This window comes from Carassius gibelio, chromosome A4 (genome assembly GCF_023724105.1).
Source record: "Carassius gibelio isolate Cgi1373 ecotype wild population from Czech Republic chromosome A4, carGib1.2-hapl.c, whole genome shotgun sequence".
NCBI lineage: Eukaryota > Metazoa > Chordata > Actinopteri > Cypriniformes > Cyprinidae > Carassius > Carassius gibelio.
The window spans coordinates 26,302,360-26,319,272 of record NC_068374.1 but is presented as its reverse complement, the minus strand read 5'-3'; the positions used below and the strand labels follow the sequence as shown (position 1 = coordinate 26,319,272).

General features: G+C 37.9%; 1 protein-coding gene across 5 annotated transcripts in view; it reads right to left on the bottom strand.

Moving 5' to 3' along the window:
• Positions 1 to 340: 340 nt before the first annotated feature.
• LOC127975106 (DENN domain-containing protein 5B) overlaps positions 341 to 16,913 on the bottom strand; it is a 35,712-nt gene continuing 19,139 nt past the window's right edge. For 2 of the 5 annotated variants that reach the window (XM_052578900.1, XM_052578918.1), the window contains 18 exons: positions 15,077 to 15,652; positions 14,749 to 14,980; positions 12,568 to 12,718; positions 12,272 to 12,362; positions 10,364 to 10,483; positions 9,003 to 9,155; positions 8,834 to 8,912; positions 8,036 to 8,117; positions 7,690 to 7,818; positions 7,370 to 7,491; positions 5,209 to 5,354; positions 4,589 to 4,630; positions 3,986 to 4,104; positions 3,719 to 3,906; positions 3,252 to 3,334; positions 3,040 to 3,166; positions 2,283 to 2,457; positions 341 to 2,181 (listed from right to left, as the gene is read on the bottom strand). In XM_052578900.1, coding sequence (XP_052434860.1) covers positions 1,998 to 2,181; positions 2,283 to 2,457; positions 3,040 to 3,166; positions 3,252 to 3,334; positions 3,719 to 3,906; positions 3,986 to 4,104; positions 4,589 to 4,630; positions 5,209 to 5,354; positions 7,370 to 7,491; positions 7,690 to 7,818; positions 8,036 to 8,117; positions 8,834 to 8,912; positions 9,003 to 9,155; positions 10,364 to 10,483; positions 12,272 to 12,362; positions 12,568 to 12,718; positions 14,749 to 14,980; positions 15,077 to 15,652 — 2,799 coding nt within the window. In that variant the 3' untranslated portion in view covers positions 341 to 1,997. Of the gene's footprint in view, positions 2,182 to 2,282; positions 2,458 to 3,039; positions 3,167 to 3,251; positions 3,335 to 3,718; positions 3,907 to 3,985; positions 4,105 to 4,588; positions 4,631 to 5,208; positions 5,355 to 7,369; positions 7,492 to 7,689; positions 7,819 to 8,035; positions 8,118 to 8,833; positions 8,913 to 9,002; positions 9,156 to 10,363; positions 10,484 to 10,859; positions 10,968 to 12,271; positions 12,363 to 12,567; positions 12,719 to 14,748; positions 14,981 to 15,076; positions 15,653 to 16,913 lie in introns of all 5 variants that reach the window. The other 3 variants (XM_052578909.1, XM_052578926.1, XM_052578933.1) reach the window with 2 other exon arrangements.

The following is a 16,913-nucleotide window of genomic DNA, read 5'->3' as shown; positions in this document are numbered from 1 at the left end:
GCTCCGGTGACAGCTTTTGTACCTTTATTTAATGAATGAACAAGCTAGTTTGTAATTTGTCATATTACAACACTCCCCAGTTTCTGAGAAATCTCAGGTTTCTACTATAAAAACACATTATTGACGCTGATGTCTAGGAGACATTTGTTTCACAGATACCATCAGCATGTCCCTAAACTAAAAATAATGTTCTGTGAACAGTGACTCTTCATAGAGGAATGTTCTGTTGGACCGGAGCGCTGTCCTGGAATACCATTCATGCCGACCGCATCTTAAAATAATGTCCCGTCTGCACACACCGTTCACAAGATGACAAAAAAGTTCAGAGAGGACACAGATATGGACGAAGGGAGCTATTTTAATGAGTCGCTTCACAAGTATAAACATGGAGGATCCAAATCATTTTAGACAAGGATCTTTTCATAACATGATCGATATTTAGAAGCTGTCATTACAGGAAAAAAAAACAGATGGAATGAGACGAGATCTAGAAGAGGAACAAATTCATTTACAGCAACAGTCCTTATCCAAGATCTAAAACATGTTGCATGCATCAGCACCGCAAACAAAGGGACAGTTCCTGCGGTTTCCTCATCTTTCCAGCGAGAGGTTTCTGGGATTTCAGCAACTTTTGGCGTCTAAAACGAAGTCGACTTTTACATATGATGGACAGTCCGTATTATACAAATCTTGAAATCAGATTTCCTAAAAAATAAATAAATGATACAGTGTCAGCTAAATGCATAAATCAACCCAAGATTGCGTCAATCCAAACTCAACCAGTGTCACAAAAGCATAATCCTAAAATAAATACATACAAATGATCCGGGTCAATAAGAAAAAGAAAATACACAGGTTGACGAGCTACCATACACGGCTCTTAGATCAAATGCTGAGAGTCTTAAAAACTAAAACTTAAGTAACATTAAGTGATTCGAACTGTGTTTATCTGTAAATACTACTTTTCTCTCAGCAGGGTTTGTGTATTAAAACTAATGAATGAAAGAACAAACATAAAGGGTCATTTAATGAAAATACTTAATTTCTAAGCAACGTGCAAGTACTGCAGTAATCAGACATGGCTTTACAAAGTAATTGCTGCATTTAGACCTTCAATTAGTGGTAAAAACTAGGGTTTAAACGTTATATTTAAAGAACCCCCACAAGTCACTGTACGGATTAAGATTTGAGAGATTTTAACAGTGACTATTTATTGCTTTACGTCGATTTCCAGTGTTTCTTTCTTAAAAGTAAAAAAAATGAAATCAAACATGATACTGAATTAAGTTAATACTCATTGGCAAAATAAACGCATCTTCCCAAATGTTAATCTGATAAACCACTCACACACACACGCAACATTACCATCACACATAAACATGTCTTGTAACATACAACAGATAATGTTGGAATGTCCCTTTTCTCTGAAAATTCATTTGACAAGCTTTTTTAAATCTAAGAATGTTTCAAATTAATCCAGTATCAAGAATCTTCCTTCCAAAACTGACAGCCAATCAGAACACTGATAGCATTGGTTTAAACACCCAGACAAGTTCAAGTCATTAGAAACACTTGCCTGTCAAATGATGGTTATTGCAGGTGTTGGACATTTAATCTGTCAGTACTAAAGCTCCTCTGTATCTCGACACACTATGCAAAAAACAGTGCTTTCTAAAGACAACACATGATCTGAAGCAGAAATGTTAGCGGATTTGACGCCCAGACAGATGTATATGGAAATATGACCACAGGTTTGGAAGCAAAATCCACGGGAAAAAAAGTTTAAATCTTCTCAATGAAGCCATCAACGGCTTCGTTAGAAAGAGCAAAACTCCAAATACTGCTACAAAACCGATTTCTGAGTTAATTTGTGTGGAGGTGCAGGAGTCAGTCATGTTGAGAGGTGCTTTGATAGGTCCTCAGTCATTCCCTGGTCAGCTTCGGCCCTGAGGGTGGCAGCGTGGGGAGCAGTCTCAATTTGACCTCAGGATGTGGAGTTACAGCTCAACACTTTTAGTTAGAGAGCTCTCCAGTGTGATGGGGAAGTCATGCAGCGTTTCCAGAACTGCGATGAGAGAGCTGACGGTGAGTTTGTCTCGCAGTAACGCATTCTCCTCATACATGCGTGTGATGATGGAGCATTCGGCCAATAGAGGGAGCCACTGTGGCAACAATCGGTCTCTGTTAGAGTGGGATACACAGGCAGACAACTCTTGAGCACTTTTGGTTTATTAAAAAACTAAATTACTTTGCTTTTAAGAAGCATGCGTGTGTGTTCTCACCTCGCCCCGAGGCAAACTAGCAGCTGGAACTTGCCATCCTTGCCAATGTTGCGTGGCATACTGTTAATGGCGTTGACGTATCGACAGAAAGACTCACTATTCAGACTTAGAGGCTCTGGTGTTTCTTGCAGGTCTCCAATCTGATCTGCATTCTCCACAAATGCTACTGTCCGCTCTGAAAAACACACAGACATTATAAACTTATATTACAGTATATATTTGAAGCAACACATTTGATATATTTTTAAGCAGCATAACAATAAAAAGGTTGTTTTGTATCACTTGTCAAGTACTGTTGGTGGACATAAGTCTGTTTCCTACATTATTGATACATCAGCATATTAGGAGGATTTCTGAAGGATCATGTGACACTGAAGACTGGAGTAATGACTGCTGAAAATTCTGCTTTGCATCACAGGAATAAATTATATTTTTTAAATATATTAAAATAGAAAACCATTATTTTAAATTGGAATAATATTTCACAATATTGACGGGGGGTCGTGCATTTTTGATCAAATGCAGCCTTGATGAGCATAAAAGCATGTTAACATAAATCTTACTGATCCCAATATTTTGAATATCAGAGTCTGTGTGTATATATATATATATATATATATATATATATATATATATATATATATATATATATATATATATACATACATACACACACACACACACACACACACACACACACACACAAACGTTTCTTTCTTTCACTCTAACAGCAAAACATTTAACAAGCCAAGCTTACCAAAGAAATCCCATACAAAGACATTTTTCTGGAAGATTCGAGCTGAGCGGAATCCATGATGAAAGAACTGCTCCAGAGCCCAAACAAGACCACCTTCTCCACACAGCAGGACCGTAAGACTGCCCCTCTGAAAACACAGACAAATCTTTAGATTAAACAAAGCTTACAAGGATAACAAAAGGTGACAATATTCATAAGAGGGCATGTCATACCTCTTTTTCTGGTTTGTGGAAATGCTTTATAATATTGTTGACTGCTTCACCGATGGATTCCTGTATCTGTACGGTTGTTGGTTCTGAAGAGAGAAGGGTTGCATTCAAAACATTTATTCAAAAGATACACCTAATTAAATTAATATGACATTAAATATCCTTAAAAAAGTTTATAATATACATTCCCATTAGATGAAGGCAATCATATCAAGTAGCCTAATAAAAGCTGATTTTAAATACAAGGAGAGGATCTTTTCATGGTGGCGGAATTTTTGAGATCACATTATGAATATAACCCACAATATCATACACTTTTATAAAAATTGTTACTGAATACCAAGAGCGTTTCTACAATGTCACTGACAACTTAAAAACAATGGAATTTGTGCAATGTCACATTCTAACCACTAGGTGTCAGCTTAAGTCCAAGATGACCGCCAGCAACAAATCAAAACGTGGAAACTTACTGCTTCCACGTCCTGTAAGCGATGTGATGCTGATTCGTCGAATCTGGGAAGGTGATCGCTGAAGGGGCGGAGTCCTAGACCCTCGGCCTCCGTCATCATCACTAGACGGAACTACAAACTCCCCAATCAGGACTCGCTCAAGACTGCCGTCATCCACACCCTTCCCCAACCACCTGCCGCACGGGAACCTGGAAAAGACGATGAGTAAATAGCCAGAAAACCATAAAAGGAACAAGAGGAATGGCAGGAGACTAAAGTAGGCTGTACTTGTATGTGTGGCCGGTGATCTCATTGCGGACCATGACACAATCCACCAGCCACTTGGCAAGCAAGCCAGAATTATCATGACCCAGCTGCACTGTGGTCAACTTCCCGAGGTTCTGGCGCTGTAAAACACGCATACAAAACAGATAAAGGCAACCATGTCAGAGGCATTAAGAGGCTGACTGAGAATAACTGAACAACACGTGAGGGTGTGAGCAGCGGAAGGACACCAAGACAGTGAAAGTCAATAATACACCATCACTGGTTTAGACCATAGTGAACCCACGGCTCTAAAAACATCCCAGAATTTACCTACTGTAAATGCAAGTTTGCAAATAGTACAAAATTAAAACCATATAAGCTCCAAATACTAGACCTGAACCATCAAAAATAAATAAATACATAAATAAATAAGTAAATGTTTGTCCATTTGTAAATGGGTGTTGTACAAAATTTGGTACGCAAAAACCACAAGATTTAAAGCTAACCCAGGAACCCAAAGGAGAAAAAGAGGAGATCTCTCCAAGTACAGAAGTAGAAAAATGGAGAGATGGATGAATGGAGGTAGAGGGAGGGAGGAATAAAATGGAGGGATGTGCACCTAACCTTGAAAGTGATGGAGATGTGCGTGTGAGGCCTAAAGGCAGACTGCGAGAGGACACAGAAGGAGTTAGAACATGATGGGTGATTGACAGCAAGACAAATGACAGTGACTGGGATGTAAGAGTAATATCTCCTTCCTCAAAATTATAGATTCATGGAAGTGCATAAATACAGAGGTTTTGATCACTCGTGCATGAATCGCCATTTCAGTTTGGGGCGGAAAAAAAGAAATAATCTGGACATCAAGAGAATCATTTCAGTAGTGAGAGAAGAGAGACTAAAGCAAAGAAAATTTGTATCGTGTTTATTCCATTAAGCACAATATGTTTGGATGAATTATGGTAATGAGAAAAAAATGCTTAAAATATTACTATAAATGATTAAAATATAATGTGAAAATGTGACCATTATCTTAAGATTTATAATTTTTTTCCCTTAGATATTTTGTTCAGCTAGATTGCTGTCATTTCCATAAATAGTTTAGCTCTAACAGATTTTCGAAAGACCTGCAAGCACACTCAATTCTGCAAGTGGCAGGACAGATGATTTTTCAGTCCCACAGGGAAAACGAACTCAAAATAAACTGCTGTAACAGTTTCGGAGCGTGACGTCATGGCACTCACGTCAAACGTCATTTCCAGGACGTTCTTCGTGATCTGCAGGATGCCAGAGTCGCCCAGCTCACCCGACACACACAGCCAAGGGTTGGACGTCGTCATTGCGTTACTAAGCTTCTTGATGGGAATGATAACGGCCCTGTATGGAATCACTTAGAGAAAGAAAGAAAAAATCTAATTAGGCTTTAACTAAACAGCATTATACAGAAAGAAAGAAAATTGTATGTACAGTATTGTTCAAAATAATAGCAGTACAATGTGACTAACCAGAATAATCAAGGTTTTTAGTATATTTTTTATTGCTACGTGGCAAACAAGTTACCAGTAGGTTCAGTAGATTGTCAGAAAACAAACAAGACCCAGCATTCATGATATGCACGCTCTTAAGGCTGTGCAATTGGGCAATTAGTTGAAAGAGGTGTGTTCAAAAAAATAGCAGTGTCTACCTTTGACTGTACAAACTCAAAACTATTTTGTACAAACATTTTTTTTTTTCTGGGATTTAGCAATCCTGTGAATCACTAAACTAATATTTAGTTGTATGACCACAGTTTTTTAAAACTGCTTGACATCTGTGTGGCATGGAGTCAACCAACTTGTGGCACCTCTCAGCTGTTATTCCACTCCATGATTCTTTAACAACATTCCACAATTCATTCACATTTCTTGGTTTTGCTTCAGAAACAGCATTTTTGATATCACCCCACAAGTTCTCAATTGGATTAAGGTCTGGAGATTGGGCTGGCCACTCCATAACATTAATTTTGTTGGTTTGGAACCAAGACTTTGCCCGTTTACTAGTGTGTTTTGGGTCATTGTCTTGTTGAAACAACCATTTCAAGGGCATGTCCTCTTCAGCATAGGGCAACATGACCTCTTCAAGTATTTTAACATATGCAAACTGATCCATGATCCCTGGTATGCGATAAATAGGCCCAACACCATAGTAGGAGAAACATGCCCATATCATGATGCTTGCACCTCCATGCTTCACTGTCTTCACTGTGTACTGTGGCTTGAATTCAGAGTTTGGGGGTCGTCTCACAAACTGCCTGTGGCCCTTGGACCCAAAAAGAACAATTTTACTCTCATCAGTCCACAAAATGTTCCTCCATTTCTCTTTAGGCCAGTTGATGTGTTCTTTGGCCAATTGTAACCTCTTCTGCACATGCCTTTTTTTTAACAGAGGGACTTTGCGGGGGATTCTTGAAAATAGATTAGCTTCACACAGACGTCTTCTAACTGTCACAGTACTTACAGGTAACTCCAGACTGTCTTTGATCATCCTGGAGGTGATCATTGGCTGAGCCTTTGCCATTCTGGTTATTCTTCTATCCATTTTGATGGTTGTCTTCCGTTTTCTTCCACGTCTCTCTGGTTTTGCTCTCCATTTTAAGGCATTGGAGATAATTTTAGCTGAACAGCCTATCATTTTTTGCACCTCTTTATAGGTTTTCCCCTCTCTAATCAACTTTTTAATCAAAGTACGCTGTTCTTCTGAACAATGTCTTGAACGACCCATTTTCCTCAGCTTTCAAATGCATGTTCAACAAGTGTTGGCTTCATCCTTAAATAGGGGCCACCTGATTCACACCTGTTTCTTCACAAAATTGATGACCTCAGTGATTGAATGCCACACTGCTATTTTTTTGAACACACCCCTTTCAACTAATTCAACTAATTGCCCAATTGCACAGCCTTAAGAGCGTGCATATCATGAATGCTGGGTCTCATTTGTTTTCTGAGAATCTACTGAACCTACTGGTAACTTGTTTGCCACGTAGCAATAAAAAAATATACGAAAAACCTTGATTATTCTGGTTAGTCACATTGTACTGCTATTATTTTGAACAATACTGTATAATGATTAAAAACTATATTCTAAGATGCTATGCATCATCCCTGCTGTGCAGCATAAATCTGAATTTTTCATGCCTTGGTCAATAAATCAATCTGTCCCACAGCATCAAATCAATATCAAGTACGGGATTATGCTGGATGCAACGAAATGCTCTTCCCTGCTGTTACGTACAACTGTTTTTACACGTTACCAGATATCCAAGATTTGGGGGAACAAATGCAACATTTTAACCCACATTAACTATATAGATACAGTCCCGATTTGCATATTTGCACATCTGTGCGTCTCTCTTTCTCTGGGACGTACTTATGGTGGTGAAGACGCTGGTAAAGCAGAAGTAGTCCACGGCATTCAGGCTCAGGAGATGAAAGAGGAACTGCTCTTTTTCCTCTTCGCAGCGCAAGAAAGCATAACGCTTGTACAGCTTCCTGTGGGAACATCACATACTTAATAACAGGTGCACTTACTCGAAACGGGTCAGTGTGCGTGTGCTTGTTTGCATCACTCACATCACAATTCTTGTGGCGAGCATGTGTTTTAGTGTGTATGTGGGAGTCTGAAAGCCTGCAGGTGTGTGTGAGGGCAGATGGGAGTATGGATGTGTGTGTGTCAAGTATTGCACGTACTTGGTTAAAGCCTGGTTAGACAGCAGCTGTTTGAGATGCTGGGAAAGTAGTTTTTTCTCTAGGGACAGACGGATCCAGGCACGTGCTCGACCTACATCTGTTTTAATCTCTCCCATGTTCTGGATGTGTCTGAGAAGTCGAAAGAGAAAGGATGATGAAGAAAGAGAGAAAATGAAAAGCAACAGTGTAATTCTCTGTATGTGGGTTGAGGAGGCCGCAAGCAACTGAACTTTGTGGGTGTAAATCAATCTCTTTTTTAAAAACATCATCGTCAACTGAATTATTATTCAACCAAAGTATGCACTACTGTATACAACATTTCATGGTCCTCAGGCAATAAACACACCTCATATCCTGTATGAGTGATACAGGTAATGCAGAAAGACCAACACTTGATTCTATCTTGCGTTTTTCCTGGCCATTAGACACTGCGGAGCAAGAAACAAACAGTTTTAGCACTAAACAGAGAAGTTTTTGAAGAAAGGAAATCAGAATTTCAAATCCTTTCATGGGGCGCTGTTAGCCTGGTATCGTACTTTGCATGTGGAAGTGTTAATTAGGCCTACACACTGTACACAAACCTTTTTAAATATGCCAACTCAATGTCATAATGCAATTTGAAACTCAAGAGCATTTTAAAATTACTACAGCAGTTATGAACACGAAAAATCAGTTTATTTTTGAGAATCACGAAGCAATTTAAAGTTAGCTCAACATGTTTTCAACTTAATTAGGTCTTGATGAATGATGAATAGATGAAAAACAGAAGCTTGTGGTCTTAAAAAAAAAATGCATATTGTTTTTTGTGTATGAATAGATTTACACTTGAATGTGATTCACTAATGTTAAATGTTAGCAATACCACTTGCAATAAGTATCAAGCATACAAAGCATGACAAGTACTTTATCAAATCCTACCTTAATCACTTTACATATGATAAATATATCATAAACAAGGTTTAATATTTTGTTTTTACATAACTGAGTTCAGCTAACTGTGCTAGAGGCGCCAAGTTACAATTTATGTTGTGCGAGATGAGCCTCATCTAAATGCAGCCTTCTAGAAACTAACACCTCTGAAAGTCATTCTAGAGTTTGCACAGATTTGATTAATGTAGTTTCTGGTCTTATGAACTCCTTTTACCTGGAGACTCTGACAGCTGTTCGTTTTTCTCTTCTCTCGCCTGGTAGTGCAATAAATGAGACCACAGAGCAGACTTTCCCTACAAACCAGAATGACAGCACACATGATTCCCAGCGTTAGGTTGTAGGTATTATAATGTTAAATTCATTTCAATTTGCTTATGTCTCACCTGTTTGACCTGTAGACCGTGGCTCCATATTCTCTCCAGCAGGTCACACAGACTGGCTATGAGTGTGTTCTCCTCCAGGCCAGTGATGTTTGCCTCTCCATGGCCCAGCTCAACAGCCTCTCTGCCCATTTTCTCCACCAGCATACGCTTGGTCTGAACATCCATTGATTGACATAATTAAAAACTACATTTTAATCTCGAATGAGTCTGAAGTCTTTAATGCAGAAGACAAGCGGGTCAGACTAGTAATTATCCATGTACTAAGAACCGCGTTGCCACACTTCTTAACCAATGCATCTTTATGATTTTTACATGACCTGTCGAGTGGTTCATGATTACTAGAAAAGGATATTAAAATTCAATTACACAGAGATTGCTGGGGCAGATTTCTATTTGTGTGCCATGTATCAAGCTTTTGAATTAATAAATGCATGCAATTATACTTATTAATTTACAACTGTCTCCGGTGAAATTCTAAGCAGACAGACTGATATTATGACAGTGGCCGGCATTACAGAATATAAAGAATAATGCCTAATCAAGTAAGTGTCATGCCTTAGCCAATAACTAATAAATGTCCAATGTTATGGTTTTATAATGATTGTGCCATTATGAATTTCTTTTTAAATTTAGTCATTTAAAAAAAAAAAAAAAAAAAAAACATTTTAATGCTAGTAAATTGAGGCATCGCAATATTATAACGCACAGTATCAAAAATGGTTCAATTCATTTGAAGATTTGCTAAATATGAAGGATTTAAAAACACTGTAAAATTTTGCGTTTTTAACGAATGTAACCGTATATAAAAAGACATGAAATTAGCTTATGTAATTAAAGAGCCAATATCATCAATGCAAATATACATATACATATACATATATATATATATATATATATATATATATATATATATATATAAAAAAACTTAAATATCAGTTGAAAAGCCACATTCTTAATTTCCAGGTTTTCCATGGCAGCAGGAACCTTGTTAAAACAAACACACACACACACACACGTTTGTTTTTGTGAAAAGTGGGTTCATCCCATAGGCGTAATGGTTTTTATACTGTACAAACTGTATATTCTATGGCCCTACACCAACTCTACACCTAACCCTCACAGGAAACTTTGTGCATTTTTACTAATAAATCATACAGAATGAGTTTAAGCGTTTTGAAAAATGGGGACATGGGTTATGTCCTCATAAGTCACCCTCTCCTGGTAATACCTGTGTCATACCCATGTCATTATACAAAGTTGTGTCCTTATATGTCACAAAAACAAGAGCACACACACACACACACACACACACACACACAATTACAAATACATGCATCGGTGCATATTAAACTCATCCTGACCTTCATCTTGCATTCTTTCAGTAAACCCTCCACAAACTTCCAGTTGGTCTGAGCGATGACCGCAGGGGACAGGTCTGATAGTTTGGGTTGTCTCAGGTTGCGGTTCTCCTGCATGTACTTCTACACAGAGAGATCAGGACACAAACATTTAAGTAACCAAACACATTTCAAAAGGTTTGAATACAGCTTGCTTGTTTTACTGTGTATCAATGCATTGTTTTTAACAGAAAAGCAAGATTAAATTATTTTATTATAAAGCAAATGTTTATTTTTTGGGTGGGGTTCTGTGGGGTTTGTGATTGCTGAGTGACTGGGTCGGTAAGCACTCACTAAAGAAACTCTGCTTTATAAGAGCATTTGGGAACATCCAGGGGTAGGATTGAGTGGCAGAGTTCAAAGGTCACTGTGTGTCTGAGGGGAGGGGCTTCGAGGAATTCTGACATCTGGGAGGAGTTGGTTAGGAAAGTCAGTCATATAATGGCAGGCCTCCACATACCAGACAGCAGGCTGAGAAGGACTTTTTAGGTGGTTTAATAGGTGGGGGTGGCGCCTGATCCCACTCCCAGAAAGCCATAGAGTTCTGCAGGAGCAGACACCCCTCCACCTGCCGTGAGGTGGTACGGCCCACACAGCACAAACACACAGAAACGATGGAGAAACAATAGTAAAGGAAAGAAAAAAGCAGCATGCACATGTGAGGCAGTCAGACAAGAAAAGGAAAGCGAGAAGACACTTGAAGAAAACGCAGGCTCGGAAGTAGACAAATTAAGAAATGAGAACAGGCAGATTCACAAAAAGCCCAAAAGGCCTTTGCATTAAGCATGATTCATCAGGAACCATTTACAAGTCAAATTTCATGGAAATAATTTTTTGAAGGACCAGAAAAGCGCTATATAAAATGTAAGGTATTATTACTATTATTAACACTTACAGCCCTGAAGGCGATTTATGTGATTCAGACATCAGGAAACTGATTTATGAAGAATTACTAAATTATAATATTTGTAAGTAATAGAGAAACGATGTACAACGTCTAATTTTTGTACAAGTCATTCCTTTGAGCCAGATCTTGAAAATGAATCAACCGACTTGATTTCCAAAACTGGTCTAAATTATTTATTTAGAGATTTGGTTGCAATGGTTCTCGGTTATTTATCGGTAAAATGACAACTTCTACAGTACATGGGTTATTTTAGTGTAGGTATTTATGTACAATTATTGTATGTATTAATACTTTTAATTATTTTGCTTTGGCCATTGGGTTTATTTATAAAACACTTCAATTTATCTTTAATTTGTTTTTATTTCAACTTTATTTCAACTTAAAAAAAAAGCTACATGATTTAATCAGATCAAGCTTTTTAAGCTTAATTTTTCGAAATTTTTCATCTAATATTTATATTTTATTTTAGCTTTATTTCAATTAATGAAACTTTTTTTCAAAGTTCTAAATTTTTTTTTTTTTTTACATTTTTGTAAAGAATAAAAAAAAACTGTTCCTCATACAAAAACATCACAAATTAAAGCATTTGTTACTTTTATGGTATTTTTTGCACAGTTTAAGCTTTAACACTCAGTTTCCTATTTATTGTAATTGCATGGAAAAGAGCAACATCGTCTTTTGTGTTCCATGGAAGAAAGATAGTCTTCTGGTTTTGAAACAACGTAAGGATGAGTTAATGAAACTGAAACATCATTTTTGGATAAACTACCTTTTATTTCCTTTGTGATCTGCCAACAATCAGCTTAATCTACCATCTGACAAATAAGGCCCTACGAAAGCACCAATATAAACGAGATGCTGCAAAAAAAAAAAAAAAAAAAAAGACAAGATGAACACAGAACAAGATGAAAAGAAAAAGAGAATGGATGAGAGGAGCTGAAGAGGAACAAATGCTGCAGTCTCACCTCTTTGAGCTCATTGTCCAGCACAAGATGGTCATTCTGCGGTCTGTGACGGTCCACTCTGCGCTGAGTCGAGCATGTGCGATTGGACCACCTGATCACAGAGGGTTTCCATTATTAGATCTTCCCACAATCACACACACACTGATACAAGCTTTAAAGAGATTAATTAAGTGGGGTTTCCTCTTGTCACAAAGTAAACAAAGCTTTAAAACTACTACTGCCACCAAAGTGTTACATGTCCCACACTGAATGGTCAATCTCTCATAACGGTGTCATGTGCCATAAAGAGGACTCACTTGTTGTTGGTGGGCCCTGAGGCGAGCACATCAGCCTGCAGTTTGGGGAAGAATCCCTGCTGGTATTTTCCTTGGCCAATCTTCATATCCAGCAGGTGAGGATGGATGGCTGTGTGGTCGATCTTTCTCAGCCGCTGCTCTATGGCCTGTGCTGGAAAGGAGAATCACAGCTCGGGTGAGAGGGGTTAGACCTTGTGTCCTGACTGCTTGAGACTTGAGTCTTGTAAAGTGTTGAATGTTCAATGTTCAGTAATAATGGAGCAATAAGCTATAAGCTCGAGGCTAGACTTCCACAACAATAAAACAAAAAGTAGTTGATAATAAACTAAAGTGCTCTTAATTAGATGCACTTTACATGGGTTATTTTAGAATACAATTTTACAAATAATGAACATCAATCATGAAATCTGAGGAGCAGAGTGACTTGTATTTCAAAATAAATTCAAAAAAGAAAAAAGAAATAATAATAAACTAAGTATAATAAATAATAAATGTTATTATTATATTATACATATAAGCATAATAAACAATAAGCATTATTTTATTAAGAATAAGAAATTATTATTGATTATTGTTTTATGGTTATTATATTTATAAATTATTATTTTCCAGAAATTGGAATGAATTCAAACTTTGTTTTCATGCTAACATGGTCATTTGACTGGCTAGCATTTTAACTGTGCAACTTACAAGCTACGCAATATCACATTTATTATCCCAGATGAATGTCTATTAAATGCCGCTCCAATTATAAGCAGGTGATGGCGATTTAGCGGTAATCACGGAACCAGATTTACTGAGTAGATGCGCATGATCATACCCAGGCCTACTGTGCAACAGATATAACAATTACATGTCATCACGTCCATAGTGCATTTATTGTTTTGTTTTTTTTTTATGTTGGGCAACTCATATAAGGCATCTGTGGGGCAGCGTGCCATTTCATAAGCACATTTTTCAAGCCATCAGCATCCATCTCCTACTAGTGACCTTCAGTGTGACAAGAGGTTATGGACCTAACAATGGCACTGAGGGCTTAGCGAGCAGACGCACACTCAACAATATTCAGCGCACAGACACACACACAGGCTTCCCAAGATGGCACAATACAGCGCCAGGCGCCCGTTCTTTTCTTTTCAGCATTTGGCAGCCTTTCAAATGCAATCCATTCATATGACACTCTTCAGTTCTTTTATTCTGTGCTCCTCTCCTCATTTTTTTAACCACTTCTGCTGATTCTCTTTCTCCCCCATCTGCCCTCTTGAACTGTCACTCTCTATATTCATCTGGGAACATAATCGGCAGCGTTTTTTTTTTGACACAGGCTTCATTAAAATTGAAACACACAATTTGCAGTGACAGAGCAATGACTGGGGAATAACCATCGGTTCAGAAAAAGAATGATGAACGGTGCTCTGCTGAGGACGTGATTGCACAAAACTCAGTAAGGCATTAAATAAGACATTTTCAATGCAGCAAAACACAGTGATTTCCGAATCCGTTTAAAGAGACAAAAACCACCAAACACAACAAAAACCACTCAACAGTATAAAAAAAAAACCTCAATTTAATTTACATAAAGTGGCACGCACTCCTTTTTACTCATGTTATGTGACACACCACCATTCAGAAGTTTTTTTTTTTTAAGCAAATGAATACTTTTATTTTAATGAAGATGCATTAAATTGTTTAAAAGTGACAGTATATACATTTAAAATGTTACAAAAGATTTCTATTTTAAATAAATGCCGTTTATTTTAATGCCATTTTCTACATGAGAATTAATATTTCTTGAGCACCAAATCAGCGTATTAGAATGATTTCTGAATACATCTTTTATAATTTGTAATAATAGTTCTGTTTTTTTAAACACAGCTGTGGTGAAATTTCTTTCAAAAACAGACAAAAAAATCTTTGTGAAGTCATCCATATCTTACCACTCCATACAAACATTTTTTCGGAATGACATTTTTAACAAATTCAGAAAGTAAATAGGGTAAATTTTGCGGTCATGTTACTTCGAAAGTCTGGGCCAAGTAAAATGAACTTTTTTCCCACAGCAATGTTTTGACTTAAACTTAAAATTTCTTAAATGACTTAAACACTCTGCACATTAAACTGCAATAAAACATTAAATACACTTTACTATATTATGAAAAACAAATCTCAATGAATTCTTACCTGATTCTTTGAGAAAAGTGCATTTCTGGTAAACTGATGAGCGCAAGCTTGGTGCACGAACATTGTAGAGTCGGGCCTTCTCAATGCGTCCGTCAAACACTCGTAGGAGGGGTTCTTTCTCCTCCCACTGAGACATGATCTTGTTGTCGATGAAGGTGGCAAACATTTGCGTTTCGATGAAATGCGACAAGAAGGGCAAGTACGGTTCCGGCTGATCAGAAAGGAATGAGGCCTGAAGAGAAATCAAATGAAAAAAAACTTAAGACTTCTGAACTTTTGATGCCAATCCTTGGAATCTGACTTGTTAAGTGTTTAACAGATCAGTTACCTTGTCAAAGTTGTGCATTTGCTCTCTATTGGTCAGCCAGGACTCCAAATCTGGAGAGTTCTGAATCACAAACGACTCGTAGTCTGCAAACATTGTTGCGAAACGCGCAGCAAACACCTCCCTCAGCTGCACGTTCAGTTTAGCGTTCCTCAGCTCCTCTTCCTCAGCTGGAGACCTTCCTCCCACACCCTCCTCCCCTAAAGCCTTCCGCCCTGCTGCCAATGCCTCCAAACGGGCCACTTTCACCCCAGTCCTTTTGGCCAGAGCCTGCAGACGCTCCAGAGTCGGGTTGCCCTGAAGAAGCTCCAGCACGTCCAGCGCCTCTCCGCCGAGGTTGCCGTTCCTCCTGTCATCCACTAACTCACTCAGTGACGTGCTCTTCAGCTCCTTCTCCAGCGTGGAGGTCTGCAAGCTCACAGCTGGTTCAGAGGAGGTGTTGCCCCCCTCAGGAGACAGACCAAAACTTAGCAATACCTCACTGAGTTCCTGGATGAATTCGGTCTTGTTGGGGAACTGAGGGAATTCTTCAGGCAGCTCGATGCAGTGGTTGTCGATGTCAACAAAACACAGGTTCGCCTGACAAGAGAAAAGAGTCATGCAAATGAACTTTTTTATGCTTTAAGCCACACATTTACATCTGAAAAGCACAACCCTTTCGTTTTATTAAATGTCATCAGGCTGATTTTTTTGTAATTATACTTTAACCTGTAGAAGAACTCAACCAATAATGCTGTGACAAAGGATATTTATGTTTGTGTTTGACATATATGTTGGTTTAAAAATCAGAGCATTTCGGATCTTGGTTAAAAATGTAATCCAAAATAATAGCCTAGCAAAATAATCACTACATTAATATGTAGATTACATTATAAGCCAACTTCATTCTGATGGGTCAAACAAAGCACCGGTCCAAAACACATATTAATGCAGGGAAATCATTAAAGTAATCAAACACACACGCACTGATCCAAAGCTGCGATAGCATACCATCAGCTGTACTGACCTAATAACCAAACCCAATATCTGGAATCAGGTCAAATCAATCCAGTGTATCATCACAAATCTCACTGTGTGACACATTGATGTTCAGTCACATGCAGTGCAGCTCATGCAGTGAAAATGCCCTCCAGAGAGTGTGTGTGAGCGTGACCTTGTTGCTGTAAAAATAAATCAGTCAAGCAGAAATGACTATCCGTTCTGTCAGGCCACAATGCTGACAGCCTGTCAGAAAGAAGCGTTTAGGCCAGCATGCACGTGTTTGACCTAGCTTAATAAAAATGACATCTTTTTTCCTATTAATTAACAATTTGGGTTCATCTTTATGTCGGTCTTCATCTAATATGAGTGCATGTAATTTCAAAATGTGTCTGATTTCTGATTTTTTTTTTTTAATGTCTACTTTTACACTGCTACAAAAACACGAGCAAGCCCATACGGGTTTGTGCACATGCACATCTGTTTGTGTTATACTGCATACATGCATCCAACACTCATTACATACTAATAGCTACTGTTCCCCGGTCAGAAGGATCCTGATCTGAAATGGGCAAAGACCATGGACAGGAGCTGAAGCATACTAATTTAACTAAATATCACTGTGAGCCATCCTCGGAGTGCTGTTATACAAGGACATATTATTTATAATCATTTATTATATAACTCAATATGTCGGTGCTGTGCATTTTAAAAAGTTTTATTAGAGTATTATTTCTACAGTTTCTACACTACTATTCAAGTTGGTTTGTTTTTAAAGAATTTCATACTTTTATTAAGCAAGAATGCATTCAAATAAATGCAGCCTTTGTGAACATTTTCCAAAAATATTTTAGAATCTTAG